Raw genomic sequence first — 15,562 nt, 5'->3', positions numbered from 1 at the left:
CATACACCATTACATCATACACGTTTTTTTGGGAAGTTTACACCATCCAAGGGCTGTAGTAGATGCAAGCTCTTGAATACCAAATAAGTTGGGAAATATATAACTCCAGTTGAAAAATGCTCAACTCATCAGATCGATACAAAGCAGAAACATATATATCCAAAAATATAGACCAGACTTTTTTCATAATAGACTTAAAGTATAAATAGCAATAATATTAATACTAGTATAATTTATGTTCAACATCATATGTATTTTTTTCTATTGTAAACTGAAATGTTCAAAAAACCAACTTTACTTAGAAAATTATTATAGCTATTTTTATGATTATACAACAGTTTTACCCTGTTTAGAAAAAAATGTCATGGTCAAGAATGAATATAGGCTTTTCGCAAAAGATTGATGATATACTTGATATACAGATATGCTACGTTTTGGTCGATAGGGTTGAGTTTGAACGATTGTATCAAGTATCTAGAGGCTGCGCAATGATCATGTTGTATCGAACAACAATATATCATAAAATTAAGTCCTCTAGACTTTTCTGCACCTGATATCCTAGAAACGCAGTTTTTCATTTTTTCTAGAACCTTTTCCTTTTCCTCGTTCTCGGAACAATTATTCACATGCCAAATAAACTCAAGAAGTAGTCCATAAAGGAGTGGGTGAAAACTTATTTTCTTCTGGTTATTGTCAATGCACAACTCCAATGCCGCTGGTTTCGGTAAAACTGGTAATTCTGCAGGCATAAATGTAACGTCGAACCAACACCGCTCCCAAACAAGTATAAATGCATTGTATCCGCCAATAACATGGCCCTCTTCTTTCAATTGTTCGAATTCTTCAATTGTTTTGTACCGATCTTGGTCAATTAGGTCTTTGTTTATGATTCTGTTGTACATGGCTATTTCATGAACTTTGTAGATAGGTGAGATGTTTTCAAACGCTTTTTAATAGTGTTGTTTAATGTTTGTTTAACGTACAGGCTGTAGTTTTGCATAAATAAATGATTATCCGGGTGGTCTGTTACAGTCCGTATAACATTTAGGCACTCTTCCTTTATCCCATCATCTAGGTAGCACGTCGCAATACGAAGGCTAGTATGTGTACGGTCTCCTACAAGACTCATCTTCATGTATTTTAGATATTGTCTACGTTCAGTCGTGTCAGTTGTGTCTTCAACAGTTAACTTCTTTTCTTTTAGACGGATATATTCCAGTATGCCCATGCAATTTTGCAAAAGCTTGATAAAAGGCTGTGCATACATTACTGTTGTCAGTTTCTGCATGGCGTCTTTACATCGGGATAAACTTGTTTTTGTACTATATCCGTCGTATAGTTTCCAGAATGAATGCACACTAGTAGCGTGATACAGTTGTGCCATCGATATTCTTATTCGAAGCCATTCTTCAATTAAAATTTCCTGACTAATTGCATTCAACACGGGAAGTGCAGTGTTTTCGTACATTTTGTATATTGACAAAATTACACTGATGCCAGCTTTGGGGTCTTCAAGAAAACTCTCCAGGTATTGTCTGGTTCTGGTTTGTATGTCACCCGAAAATTCAGTCGAGATGAACTGATTTCGTTCCCTGATAAAGTAGTTGGGGAGAAAACCTTTTTCAACAAAATCTTTCAGTTTTGAAATGCAAAAGCAAACACAACACAATAGATTTGATGGCTGCCAAAATTCATCAGATGTTTCTTCCAGACTCCAAAACATAATAGTTTTCATTGTATATGATGTTATGTTTTTCCCAGCTACTTTTGAAAGCTGACTTGTCTTCAATAATTTTAAAAGCATAATGCAGTTAATTTGTGTTTCGTTAAAAGACTCAATCATTAACTGTTCGGCACTGTTAAAGGATACTCTCCATTGAACCTCACTCTCTTCAGATTCTTTACTTCCAACTCCAGCAAGAAAATAGCCTGATTTCATTATATTGTCAAAAAGTTCTTCTGTCGGCCAATTGTAAGTCCTTTTCCTTATCGCCCACTCAGAAGCCTCTGGTGGCCATTTGTCTCCTTTCAGGCAAAAAACGAAATCTGTATCCTCTATTCCATAGTCACTCTCTCTATCGAAATCAGCAACATTAATAGGTGTCGTACTACCTGTTCGTCGAAAGAATGACGCGATATCTCGGGGATACAATTCAGTATTGACTGCTGGACCATGAATAGTTAAATCGTTTGGGCAGTGCTTTTTAAATTGGAGACTTTTGTCTTTCAAAGTATTTTTTAAGAAACTTGTGCGACCCTTTTGATGACAACAATCTTGTAGATCGCTCCGTATTTGTGAGACAGCTAGCTTTGCATACCCGGGACATGTTTTGTCTGGTACTCGTAAAACATGATTAAGTGTTGGATAGGAAGTTTCCACGATATCCTTTTCATTGATATGTTCATAAACCTTGAAGTCAGAGGAAATCAAGATAATATCTGTGTCACTTGACGACAGATGTTTATACTGTCGATCAATTGCTGTCCCTAAGCCTTCAGCAGTGCTTCCAACAATCATAGCCTAAGATTCATTTCGAAAATTTTCAATAATGTTCCCTATCTTGTTAGCATAGTTGGCCTCGTTCTGACGTAAGTTCACCAGGGACAATGATGTACCACATGCTTTCAAAATAGTTGGCAAATGAAGTTCTATTAAATCCATAACTGAAAAAGATTCAATTACCCATTTCTTATTTAAATATTCATTTCAACGTCATATGCAAAATTGGTTTGCTTTTGGTAAGGTTAATGATACATTTAAAAACGTTTTAGACAGACTTGCCACCGTGGTTGTGCTAACATGAGCAACACGACGTGTGCCACATGGGGAGCAGGATCTGCTTATCTCTCCAAAGCACCTGCGATCACCCTCAGTTTTTCGTGCGGTCTTCGTGTCTTAGTCTTTGGTTTACTATGATGTAATTGTGTTTAGCGTATTGTTAAAATTAAGAATGGAAATGGGGAAAAACAACCCGACCGAAGAGTTTGTTTGTCTTTAGTTATAGGAAGATGTGGCGTGAGTGCCAATGAGAAAACTCTCCATCCAAATAACAATTTATAAAAGTAAAACATAATAGGTCAATGTACGGCCTTCAACAAGGAGCCTTGGCTCACACCGAACAACAAGCTATAAAGGGCCCCAAAATTACTAGTGTAAAAACCATTTAAACGGGAAAACCAACGGTCTAGTCTATATAAAAAACGAGAAACACGTAAACAAACGACAACTACTGTACATCAGATTCCTGACTTAGGACAGGTGTAAACATTTGCAGCGGGATTAAACGTTTTAATGGTACCAAACCTTCTCCTTTTTCTGAAACAATAGTATAACATCACAACATAGAAAACACACGATAAAATATGGTTGTCTTTTTAGCCATGGCTTTATCATTTTATTTTTGACTTGTGATTTTGGTATCCTTTGCAACCTTTTTTCAACTCCCTCAGGCAAAGTTGGCTTTAGATGAATTTGGCTATTTATTTAAGGTGTTTTTGACATATAGCTCTTCAACGATTTTCGGTACTTATACATCTTCGAATTTCAAATGTTTGGTTTTGAGCGTTCCTGATGAAAGTAAATCCAGAAAAGCGCTTCGGACGCAATAAATTATTAAACGTGTTGTTTTCCATTTTTTGCCTCTCTTTGGATATCGTTACAGTATATGTTTTTGACATTTTATTGACGGTCATTAGATTAATTTCTTACCTAATATAAATGAAATGTCCGTTTGGTGTCATTTATTTCTTCCGCCTTGTTCTATCCTAGCCTCGTTTGAACATGTTGAAGTTTTAAATTGAATGTTAAAATAGCTGTGTACATAGCATAAATAATTGGTTGTATAATATACACAATAGTTGTTTTTAAAAAATATGTTTTAAACTACCATAACGATCGATGTATACCTATTTTAAAATGTACTCAAACTATTCAAAAGAAAGTTGTAAACAGGACCCTATTTGAAAGTCACGCATTCAGGAAACATTTACACGATTCAATGCAAAATTATATGAAAAATTTCATTGTAAATTATGACATAATAGAAATAAGGATATGTGGTATTCTTGTAAATGAGACAAATATCCACCAAAGTTCAAGTATAGTGGGCGTACGTTATTATAGTATAAGTCTTTTTTTATAAATAAAAGTTTACCAGCAGATGTATCAACTTAGAAGAAACTCCAAGGTTAATTCAAAAAGTGCGAGTCCATAAAACATGAAAATAACCAAACGCACTAAAATAAGTCAATCATACCAACTATACCTGTTTCGAAGTAGGGTTGTCTTTCTTTGTATCTGAATGTGCTTTGCCGTATGATATGACAAAATTACGTAATAAGTTATAATACAATTTGTCTAGACGCTTGGAGGTCAGAATCGGTATAAATTAATGCATGTAGTGTGATAATAAACTAACCAAAGTCACTAGGCTTAAACTTTTGTACTACAGACATGCGTTTAGTCTACAAATCAAAAGATTCATCAGTGATGATCCAATCAAAAGCTGCAACTCAAAAGAAAAAATAACCCTATGCTATGAGTTAAATATCGTATATATACTATGATATCCAGAACAAAGTGAAGATAAATCAACTCACTGAAACTGACACATGAATTGTAAAAACAAATTGCTCAAAGCATATACTAGTAGTTCTAATGAGAGGTTGAAAAAATGATCGCAGAAGAAAAACAAATAGAGATATTAAGAAGTAATACAACTTTAATCTCCTTATGCAATGACCATGTTATTCTTAAATGCCAAGCATTTAGAAACTAGTTTAGTTTCAAAATGGAATATGAATCAATTCCGCCTATGATATGATGTTATACATCTGTTTCCTCGATAAGAGAACGATTTGAGTGAAGCTACATGTAAAACAAATATAAGTCATCTAAATCATATTTAGGTTTTTTTTCTCCTTTACATAAATAAATTCGGTTTATCTTTGTGTATTTTGTACAATATTTGTCGTGTATTTTGTTTAGTTGTGTGAGTGTGTTTTAGCAATATTGTATACATAGCTACGCGAGGGGTACACAACACATTTTCAACACATTCGGAACAGAATGATTGATATATTACATTACAGGATAAAACCAAAACTAAAAATTAACGATATATATTTATCATATTATATTGCTAGGTTCTGTGATGGGTATTTTACTTAATATTTCTACTAAATGTTGGGAAACAGAAGCACAATAGAATGGGCAGTTACATCAATTCAAAAAGAGGAAAGGGAAAGACATGTATTTGCTATCAAGATCTCGGCAAAGGCTTCTCAGAAGGAAAACATATTTGATAAAAATTAAGGACTTTTTTGTCACTCCTCGTTAACCCTATTACTCAGAAGGTATAACTGTAAAAATAAAACAAAATTCGACCGATTTGACTTGGATTCAGTCTTAAAATTTAATTTGCTGAAGTGTGAATTGAAAGAATTAATCAACTATACCAGGGATCAATTTCATCTAAATAGTTATAGAATAAATATTTGTATAGCATGAACCTTTCAGTAGATCTTTCTAGTATTTTTATTCAGAGATTTTTTGTTGAAAAAAACATTTTGCTTACAATTTAGTTAGCCACAAGCGCGCTTCGTTTTCTCCTCAAAATTCACCAATGGTGCTTAATCAATTGTGTTGGACTTCTCTCAATTTGGTCTCGCTTCCGACCATTAACTACCATGAAACTCGAGATAAGTCACAACTGGACCATATCGAGAAAACCTCATTATTATAACTTGTATGAGTTATGGATATTTGGGCGAGTACGACAACGAATGAGAAGTATTGACTACACAGTTATCATCAAAATAAAAATTTAATATATAAGAATCCCAATAATTGTAAAGTTAATGAAAATTAATAAAATATTGTAAAGCAAACTCGAAATCTTCATATGATGCAACTAGAAACATAACTACAATGTATACATGTAAGTAGTTTTACTACTCATAAGATTTTAAATCCTTATTAATTTTGATAAGCTGCAAAAAAAAACCAGATAAATTATACAAATAGCAAAAAATATATTGACTATTATTTGGCAAGAATACTTTTTAAATATCTATTTTAGCTGCAGTTTAATAAAAGCTGTAAAAATGTCATTTGCTTGATTTATAGAATACAGCAGAGATAAAAAAAAAAAAAAAAAAAAAAAAAAAATACAAGTTATAATACGGAAAACGATCATTCAGAAAATTTTATTACAACCTGAGCAAGTAAAATCCATCTAAAAAATGACATATCTATATGTATACATATTTTTAAATAAAAAGGCACCGGATACTTTGTTTGTAAAATAAGGTAAACAATATATTTATATATCTTTATAAAAAAAATACCAGAAGCACATACTCATTTCTCAAAAAGAAATAGTTCCAATAGCTCTTAAATGGCAAGACAGAATATTACATACTAACGGACACAAATCGAACTTTGCATTGTTGATCGGTAGTTCCTGCATAATACCGGTCTGCATAATTCATTAGTTATTGACCTTGCTTTTTTACATCTTTTGTATATGCCCTGTTTATGGAAATTTTGTTTTCTTGTCTGTGCGTCCGTTCTTTCGTTCGTTCATCTGTGTGTCCATTCATCCGTCCGTCTTTCCCGCTTCAGCTTAAAGTTTTTGGTCAAAGCAGTTTTTTGTGAATTTGGAGTCTAATCTAATTGAAAATTAGTACACATGTATCCTATGATATGCGCTTTTTAATTTCAATACCACGTTACATTTTTTACTGCAATTTCACAGTCCATTGAACATAGAAAATAATAGTGCGAGTGGGGCATCGGTGTACTAAGGACACACTCGTGTTTAGTATTAGGAGTAACAGTAATATCGAAGGTTTTTTTCTAGAATTTTGATGAGACGAAAAACAAAATGAGATCATAGTTCATATATATGTATATCTTAATTTAAACACATACAATATTTTTTTATAATTTAGTTTGGTTGAATATAAAGCGAATTTCTGATCAGAAAATAATATTTGTGTTTATCTTGTGAACAAATGAAAATGATCCACCAAAAAATATATATAAACCTCAGCACACAATGTAAAAAAAAAATATATAACTTTTTGACAATTTGCAGAAAATAATATCCTGATATTTTTTGAAGGCATGCGTTCTTATTACCAACATTTTGATGTCTAGGAGATCAATCAATCTTCTTACTGTTGTTGTTTTCTAGTTGCTGTTTAATATCCCTTGTCTTGACACGTCGGTAATAAGGTATAATAATGTCTGTTTTACACAATCTCCATAACAGTACAGAATTCACGACGGCAACTATAACCGTACAAAGAGTTGTCATGGAAACAACAAACAAATTTGGATGTCGATAGTAAGTAACATAGCAACCATGGAAAACTATCATTATCGGTAGCACTCGGAAAAGAATAAAAGTGACGAAATTTAATACAACACAAACACGGTAAAGAATTGATTCATATCCAATTTTACAAATACGCAATAATTTTCTTGAATGCAAGAAGAAACTATTTCCCTCTGTTAGAAGTGCTATACACGAGTATCCAATAAATGTCCTGGTGTGCCAGTTATGCCAAAATATAGCAATACACTGCAAAATAATAGAGAGATACAATTAATTCAATAGGTCTCCAAATAACAGAACATGGTGAAACTGCTAAGCACAAAAATTTGGTAATTGTAATGAAATATTAGATATAAACCGTCAGCTTGAGATAAATTAATAAAGTGGTATTCATAAATTCATTTAAACAGACATATATTTGTATAAAGGTAAATACCTCTAAATGAAATATAACTTCAAACACGGTATGCGTCCGAGGCGCTTTTCTGGTTATCTGCCAACGTCGTACCCACAATTTCGTCTTCTTTTCTGAATTGTGACACCATCAAATTAGATTCGTGCTCCACTTTTACTCGTAACGAGGAACTCGACAGGTGCCATAATGGAGAAGAGTCTGTCTACCTTTCTGGAGCATCTGACATCATCCCGGTTTTTGTATAGGGTTCCGTCGTTTTGGGTCGATGCCACTGTTGGTGGACGTTTCGTCCCCGAGGGTATCACCAGCCCAGTAGTCAACACTTCGGTGTTGACATGAATATCAATAATGTGGTCATTTGATAAATTTTCTGTTTACCAAGCTGACTTTTTCGAAAAACTAAGGATTTTCTTATCCCAGGCATAGATTACCTTAGCCGTATTTGAAACAACTTTTGGGAATTTTGGATCCTCAATGCTCCTCAACTTTGTACTTGTTAGGGTTTATAAATATTTTGATATGAGCGTCACTGATGAGTCTTATGTAGACGAAACGCGCGTCTGGCGTACTTAATTATAATCCTGGTACCTTTGATAACTATCTGAACATTAAGTTGATTTTTCTCACTGGACGTTAATCAACCAACAATCACCCAATCATAATAGGGTTCCTGTCGCTAATATGTTGTGTAGTAATTTGTATGGTACATTTATTTTCGGTGTTGGTTGTTTTCCATGGTATTGCTTGTGTCTTTAGCTTTTGGTTGTTGTTGTTTTTTTTTTTTTTTGGGGGGGGGGGGGGGGGGTATCGCATGTGTTTAGTGTCTATTTGTTTCTGATACAAACCGGTAGCGTTCCAGAGAGAAGCTAAAATGCATCAGTGTAAATGTAAGGAATTTGTATAGGATTGGGTTAACATGATGTACATGTCAACAAACTCACCAAATATACCAGGATTAAAATTGTGGTAAAATTATAGTCGCAAAACGCACGTTTTGTCTACAAAAGACTCATCAATGACATCAAAGTAAAATAAGGAAAAAAAAGTATTTAGTTAAAGAGAATTGAGGATGTGACAGTTAAAAAACATCGTAAAAAAATCCTGAATTGACATAGAATTTGATTTATAAATATAATTAAGATATACTAAAACTTACAGCAATATGATGCAGCGTTACTTCCCACTGTTGAAGTGACTTTCCATTTATAAAATGATCAATAAAATCGTACACAAAATAACCTATAAATAAAGAAAATCAGATCAAACTTATAATTCAGTTCATATTCTGTAAAATGAAATATTTGATTTTTAAAATATTTTTTTCAAAAGATTATGGATAGGATTTTGGAACAGTTACAGACTTTTGAATGTCCTGCCACAAGTAAAGTTATAGATACATGTTTTCATGTTTGTGTGTGTGTTATCTTTAGATTACAAATAAAGCTAGAAGCTACCAAACATGCTTCAAATGTTAGCAACCATCTGTAATATCATCCAGAGCGACCAGAACGACTAATAACATCCTTCGCTTATTAAGGCCATTGATGGTTCACTAAATTTTTTATTTTTTTTTAAAACTGGGGATCATCAGCTTTTCCTTAAGACAATTAATTAAATTGAATTTTATATTTTGTAATTCTTTTTTTTATTTGAAATGACCCTCAATCAAATAAGTGATCCATTTTGTGAGTTGTCTCTCTTAGAATGACATTAATTATCATTGTCATAGAAACAGCTACAGCTATATATACAGCTACAATGTAACGGAGAGAGAAAATTAATCTGTGCGTTGTCGCGCAGTCTTTAAGTTTTTCAAATATTTTCATTATCATTTAGGTAAAAAGCTTTGATATCAAAATATTTTTTTATTAAATATATTAGCTTGAACGCCAACTTAGTAGCATGTTTTGTATGGTCAGAAGACATCCTTTTTGTCCAAACAGAACCACTAGTCTATTCTTTTCAAAGGAAAACCCCTTGTGTTAAAAGTATGTAAATGGCAATATCAAATTGGTAATTGGCAAATAGACTATTGTTTTACGACTTGCCATCCCGGCCAGGACATTTTATTGCTTACCTTTACGGCATGTGTTTGCTTATTGTTGAAATACGTACAGTGTCCTTTTGCCTTTGGTGAGTATTTGTCACATGCATGTAGGCAATCATAGAAAACCCTTTGATTTCTTATATTGGCAATAGAGTATTTTCTATATTTGAGTTTGGAATGATCTAACTTTTCTGAACATACCTGAGCAAAATACAACCATGTGGTAAATAAACGGATTGCTGGCAGTGTATTGATCTTCAATTAATTCAGGATACAATAACAGACTATAAATATAGAAAAACATTTTCGATCAAAATAATTTTCCTTAATTTCAACAACAACACAGTAAAACAGAGAAACTTTAAATAAATAAATCTAACAACATTGTTCTTAATCAACACACTTATTTGAATTTTAACGCACTAGCTCACAAGATAACAACATGCAAGAAAGAATGGGAACCAACGAACCTACCCGAACACGTTATTCTGACTCCTTGACTTTGTTCTTCCTCAAGAATGCCGCATGTGCAGTATAAAGTAGCAAATACCAATTTCCAAGTCTTTGGTTTGATCCAATTTGGAGTTTTAAACATCTACATATTAAGTTGATGTACTTTGGATATGAGTTATTTGTTTATTCATTGATTAACTTATTGTGGTTGGTTCACTCCTTCGGCAAATAGTTCATGCAAAATGAGGACGAGAACGATAAATTTAAGTAAGCTTTACAGAGTGTGTCGACTGAATTGTAGGTCACATAAACACCACTGAAGTATCTATAATATTAAAATAACGAGGTCCAATTTGTCAGCTGTCATGGGGTAAAAACGACAAATAAAAAAATTCAACTCTATATATAGCTAATATAGGACAATGGTGTAGATTAAAAATTACACCACTCCAGACCCTTTTGTTTTCCACATAATTAATATTGCCAATAATTAACAAGTTCCGAGTCGAATCCGATACCGATACCAATAGTATATTCACCTGTTACCTATTGGTACCTTATCTGTACGTTCCGCATTTGACAGGCGCACCACCAAATGGTGTATTTAGGATTTTGCTATATACACGGGTCATAATCACAGGGTTTGACACTACTAAATTCATGAAATTCAATCATTGTCAAATTATTCCCTATTGTAGTATTTTAATCAGTAATACTTTCTAAGATAACAATACGAATACTAAAAATCTGGACTTAAAATAAGGCGTATAGGTACAGTTTTCAATTTGTTAGCGGGCATGACGTAAAACTGCGAATCAAAGAATTCAACTTTATTCATACCTAATATAGGACAATGCTGTTGATTAAAAAATACTCCATTCCAGGACCTTTTGTTTTCCAAATAATTAATATTACCAATAATTGATCAGTTCCAGGTCGACGGGTTCAAACAGAAAGATTTGAAAGCAGAGACAACTGTGTATCTTATAATCGGCATGACTTTATCAGATGACAATACCAATACTAAAATAAGGCTGACGCATAGTTATATACTTTAATTCAGTCACGGGCCGCGAAATCACGGGTGTGTTCTAGTGTGTTATAAGGATTCTTAACGTTGAGAGATCTTGAAACTATTCTTTCAAGATATATCAGCTGATAAAGTTCCATTTTCACCTGACGTGGCCGCGTATCTATACATCCTGAAAAGAAAAACGATCGATCCCTGAGTTGGAGGTGTTAGAGAGAAATTGAAACCTATTTTTATACCACGTTTATCCTGTCTCTATATTTTGTCTACTGTATATCTAATCATCCTTACAGTCAAACTTTTTCAGCCCTTTTTGTTCAACCTTTGAACCCTTACAAAAAGGGGTTAAATTGTCTTTGATATTAATGAATTATTGACAGTTTTGTACTGTTACCGCCACATAGGAATGCCCACAATTTGATAAGCAGTTTGTAATTTACGGTTGAACTTAATACATAGACCAGATGCTCCGCAGGGCGCAGCTTTTTACGACCGCAGAGTTCGAACCCTGAACATTGGGGCAAGTATAGACACAACATTCAAGCTTGATACAGCTCTGAATTTGGAGTGTGATTAAATAGTTGACATAACACAGGTTTCTGACACATAATGAATGTCGTCAAAGAACTTAAACTTAAAAACTTTAAATTTTAAATTGGACATTACCTATTACGGTTCAATATCCAAAATCTAAATACATGGTTAGATTCAGCATATTAAAGAACCCCAAGAATTCAATTTTTGATGAAACCAAATAAAGTTCAATTTTGGACCCTTTAGACCTCAATGTGGACCAATCTGATAACCGGGCCCAAACATCAAAAATCTAAATACATGGTTAGATTAAGCATATATCAAAGAACCCCATATATACAAGTTTTGTTGAGATCAAACAAAGTTTAATTTTGGACCGCAATTTGGACCAACTTGAAAACTGGGCCTATAATCAAAAATCTAAATACAGGTTTAGATTCAGCATATCAAAGAAGCCCAAGGATTCAATTTTTGTTGATATCAAACAAAGTTTTATTTTGAAACACGATTTGGACTAACTTGAAAACTTGGCCCATAATAAAAATTATAATTACATGTTTAGATTCAGCATATCAAAGAACCCCAAGGATTCAATTTTTGTTGAAATCAAACAAAGTTTAATTTTGGACCACGATTTGGACCAACTTGAAAACTGGGCCCATAATAAAAAAAAAATTAAGTACATGTTTAGATTCAGCATATCAACAAAAGCCAAGAATTCAATTTTTGTTGAAATCAAACAAAGTTTAATTTTGGACCCCAAGTTGGGCCAACTTAAAAACTGGACCAATAATCAAAAATCTAAGTACATGTTTAGGTTCAGCATCTCAAAGAACCCCAAGAATTCAATTTTTGTTAAAATCAAACTTAGTTTAATTTTGGACCCTTTGGACCTTATGTAGACCAATTTGAAAATGGGACCAAAAATTAAGAATCTACATACACAGTTAGATTCGGCATATCAAAGAACCCCAATTATTCATTTTTTGATGAATTCAAACAAAGTTCAATTTTGGACCCTTTGGGCCCCTTATTCCTAAACTGTTGGGACCAAAACTCCCAAAATCATTCCCAACCTTCCTTTTATGGTCATAAACCTTGTGTTTGAATTTCATAGATTTCTATTTACTTATACTTAAGTTATGGTGTGAAACCCAAGAAAAATGCTTATTTGGGCCCCTTTTTGGCCCCTAATTCATAAAATGTTGGGACCTCAACTCCCAAAATCAATCCCAACCTTCCTTTTGTGTTCATAAACCTTGTGTTTAAATTTCATTGATTTCTATTTACTTATACTAAAGTTATTTTGCGAAAACCAAGAATAATGCTTATTTGGGCCCTTTTTTGGCCCCTAATTCCTAAACTGTAGGGACCAAAACTCCCAAAATCAATCCCGACCTTCCTTTTCTGCTCATAAACCTTGTGTTTAAATTTCATAGATTTCTATTTACTTATACTAAAGTTATAGTGCGAAACCAAAAGTCTTCGGACGACGACGACGACGACTACGGACGACGACGACGCCAACGTGATACCAATATACGACCAAAAATTTTCAATTTTTGCGGTCGTATATAAACGAAGTGTGTATTATGCTTACATAAAATACCAAGCTTATCTTAATACACACATTAATCATTTAATTTCAATAGGAAAGTATTCGATCGACTTAAGTAACTTAAAGGATAACATTATATATATTAAATGGAACGGTTGCTTAAGATAACGGCGATAAATAAATTTTCAAATTAAGTTTCGTTATAAAAATGGTTTAAGTAAATTAATTCATAAAATACACAAATATTGATGAGAAATAGCTTATGTAATTATTTCCTGTTCAGATCCGGTTTCCAGCTCAACTTTCAGTTTTGCGGACTTGTATTTTATACATGATGTCCATCTGCGTACATTATCTTGCTGTTGTCTAATCTTTGGTCGGGTTGCTGTCTCTCTGACATATTCTCCCCTTTCCATTCTCAAATTTATCTTTAATTACTGTTCTCTGCTGTCTTTAGTTTGTCATTTATTGTATATATTTTCGTTTGCCATAGCATGCATGTATATGCTTCTTGCAAATAAAGTATTCATTCATTCATTCAACAGCATAGCAGTTAATATGAATTCAAATTATGATTGGGGTAATCGTCAATGAGACGAACAGAACAAAATAAAAATATGAAAATCAATTAAACAATGACATTTTCATTTACATAAACAGTATAAAGTAACAAACTTTTTGTAGGATTGGGTTATTTCTCTTGATTTATATTTTCTGTCATGTATTAAGTATACATTGTTTTTTTTGTCTTTCATTTCTTTGTTTATTTTCAACTTTGAGTTTGAATGTCCGTTATCTTTTCGTCGAACTGATGACACGGGAAAATCACTTTTGAAATTGTTGAGATCCATATCTCCCTTTTACTATTAGAGAAGATCGGACAAGCGATATATTTTATTTTGTAATTATATTTTGCTACCTTTCAGATGTGTGTGTACTGCATTTGTGTCAGTGTCAGTGATATTTTTTTGTGTTGTGTGGTGTGTGGTTTTGTTTTGTTTTATTAGTTGTTGGGTTTTTTTGTTGTTTTTTTTTTGGGGGGGGGGGGGGGTGGAAGATATTCCACTTTGATCGAAACATTTTAGTACGACCATTGCAAATTCAGAATTCAGTGTTATATTCCGTTATGTACAATTGATTGTAATAAATATGTTCATTGTGGTCACATTGATTAGCAAAACAATATAAATGTTAGTTTATCTGTGTCAGTATGTACACCATGCAGCCGCCTGTAACATAAGCTACGTATCCAATAATATTATGTACATGTATTAATATATTAAATAATAAAGTTATGCCGAGTGCTCCATGTGCTCCGATAACTATTAATAGCATGATTAATAGCTGATCGTGCTATACATGCTATATACATATTATTGCTGGGCCGGTTAAATATACCTACCATAGGCATCCCCATATACCAGCTATAAGTCCATGTATACCAGAAACAATAAGATTTCTCCATGTACAAGGATCGGTTCCCACTAATGCCGGAATACTTATCAATGAAACAATTTTGTTAAATGCGGAAAACGCTATTATAGTTGTACAAAAAACGGGATATCCATACTCAAGATCAGATGTTATAACAGTTGTTTTGTTAAGAAACATGATGTTGTCTGTGGTCAGATTAACCCAGCATTTAGTCTTTCATGGTTGGTAGACTACGTAGTAAATATTTGTAAAGGTAATATAAGTTATCATGTTACTGTACAATTCATTTTTATAACACAAGTGAAACTGTGCCAAAGACACTCATATATGTAACATGTGTATTTCGGTATTTTACACTACACACAATATTAAAGTGCACACTAGAAGATTATAATGTTAATATACAAGGAATATTTCATGCGTATCTTTTAAAGTAAAAACAATGTAACACACAATCAATGTAACAGTCGTAAAATTATAAATAAATCAGATAATGTGATCGATCAGGTGAAACGAATCTTACACCGTGTGGTTATGATTATAATCTTTATATTTCATTGTATTTATGAAAATATTTCATTAAATTTTATTGATGTGTATAAAATTAGAATATATATTTAAAATTATAATAATGGGTGTATCTTTACAGTACAGTGGAACAGTGATCATACATGATTGTTTTACTGCTATATAACATGTATAAGTCAAATGATTCTTATTTAGTGGTTGTCATTGGTTGCTGTCTGCT

At 32.9% G+C, this 15,562-nt stretch overlaps 1 protein-coding gene across 4 annotated transcripts; it reads right to left on the bottom strand.

Annotated features, from left to right (window-relative positions):
- Positions 1-597: 597 nt before the first annotated feature.
- On the bottom strand, positions 598-15,188 carry LOC139528205 (TLC domain-containing protein 1-like). Of its 4 annotated transcripts, XR_011665544.1 has the most exons (5): positions 14,783-15,184; positions 10,007-10,089; positions 8,915-8,997; positions 7,045-7,589; positions 5,810-6,910 (listed from the first exon to the last, which is right to left on the bottom strand). XR_011665544.1 is itself a non-coding variant. In XM_071324085.1 (4 exons), the coding sequence occupies exons 1-4, from the start codon at positions 14,989-14,991 to the stop codon at positions 2,653-2,655; spliced, it is 387 nt and encodes a 128-aa protein (XP_071180186.1). In that variant the 5' UTR covers positions 14,992-15,175; the 3' UTR covers positions 598-2,652. The 4 variants fall into 4 exon arrangements, 3 of the variants coding, with proteins under 3 accessions (XP_071180186.1, XP_071180184.1, XP_071180185.1); XM_071324085.1 differs by lacking the exons at positions 5,810-6,910; positions 7,045-7,589 and adding an exon at positions 598-2,664 and having other exon boundaries at positions 14,783-15,175; XM_071324084.1 differs by having other exon boundaries at positions 5,810-7,589; positions 14,783-15,188.
- Positions 15,189-15,562: the final 374 nt, after the last annotated feature.

Source organism: Mytilus edulis, chromosome 6, assembly GCF_963676685.1.
Source record: "Mytilus edulis chromosome 6, xbMytEdul2.2, whole genome shotgun sequence".
NCBI classification, from domain to species: Eukaryota; Metazoa; Mollusca; class Bivalvia; order Mytilida; family Mytilidae; genus Mytilus; species Mytilus edulis.
Note: the sequence above shows the minus strand (reverse complement) of the source record. Positions and strands in the feature narration are given on the sequence as shown.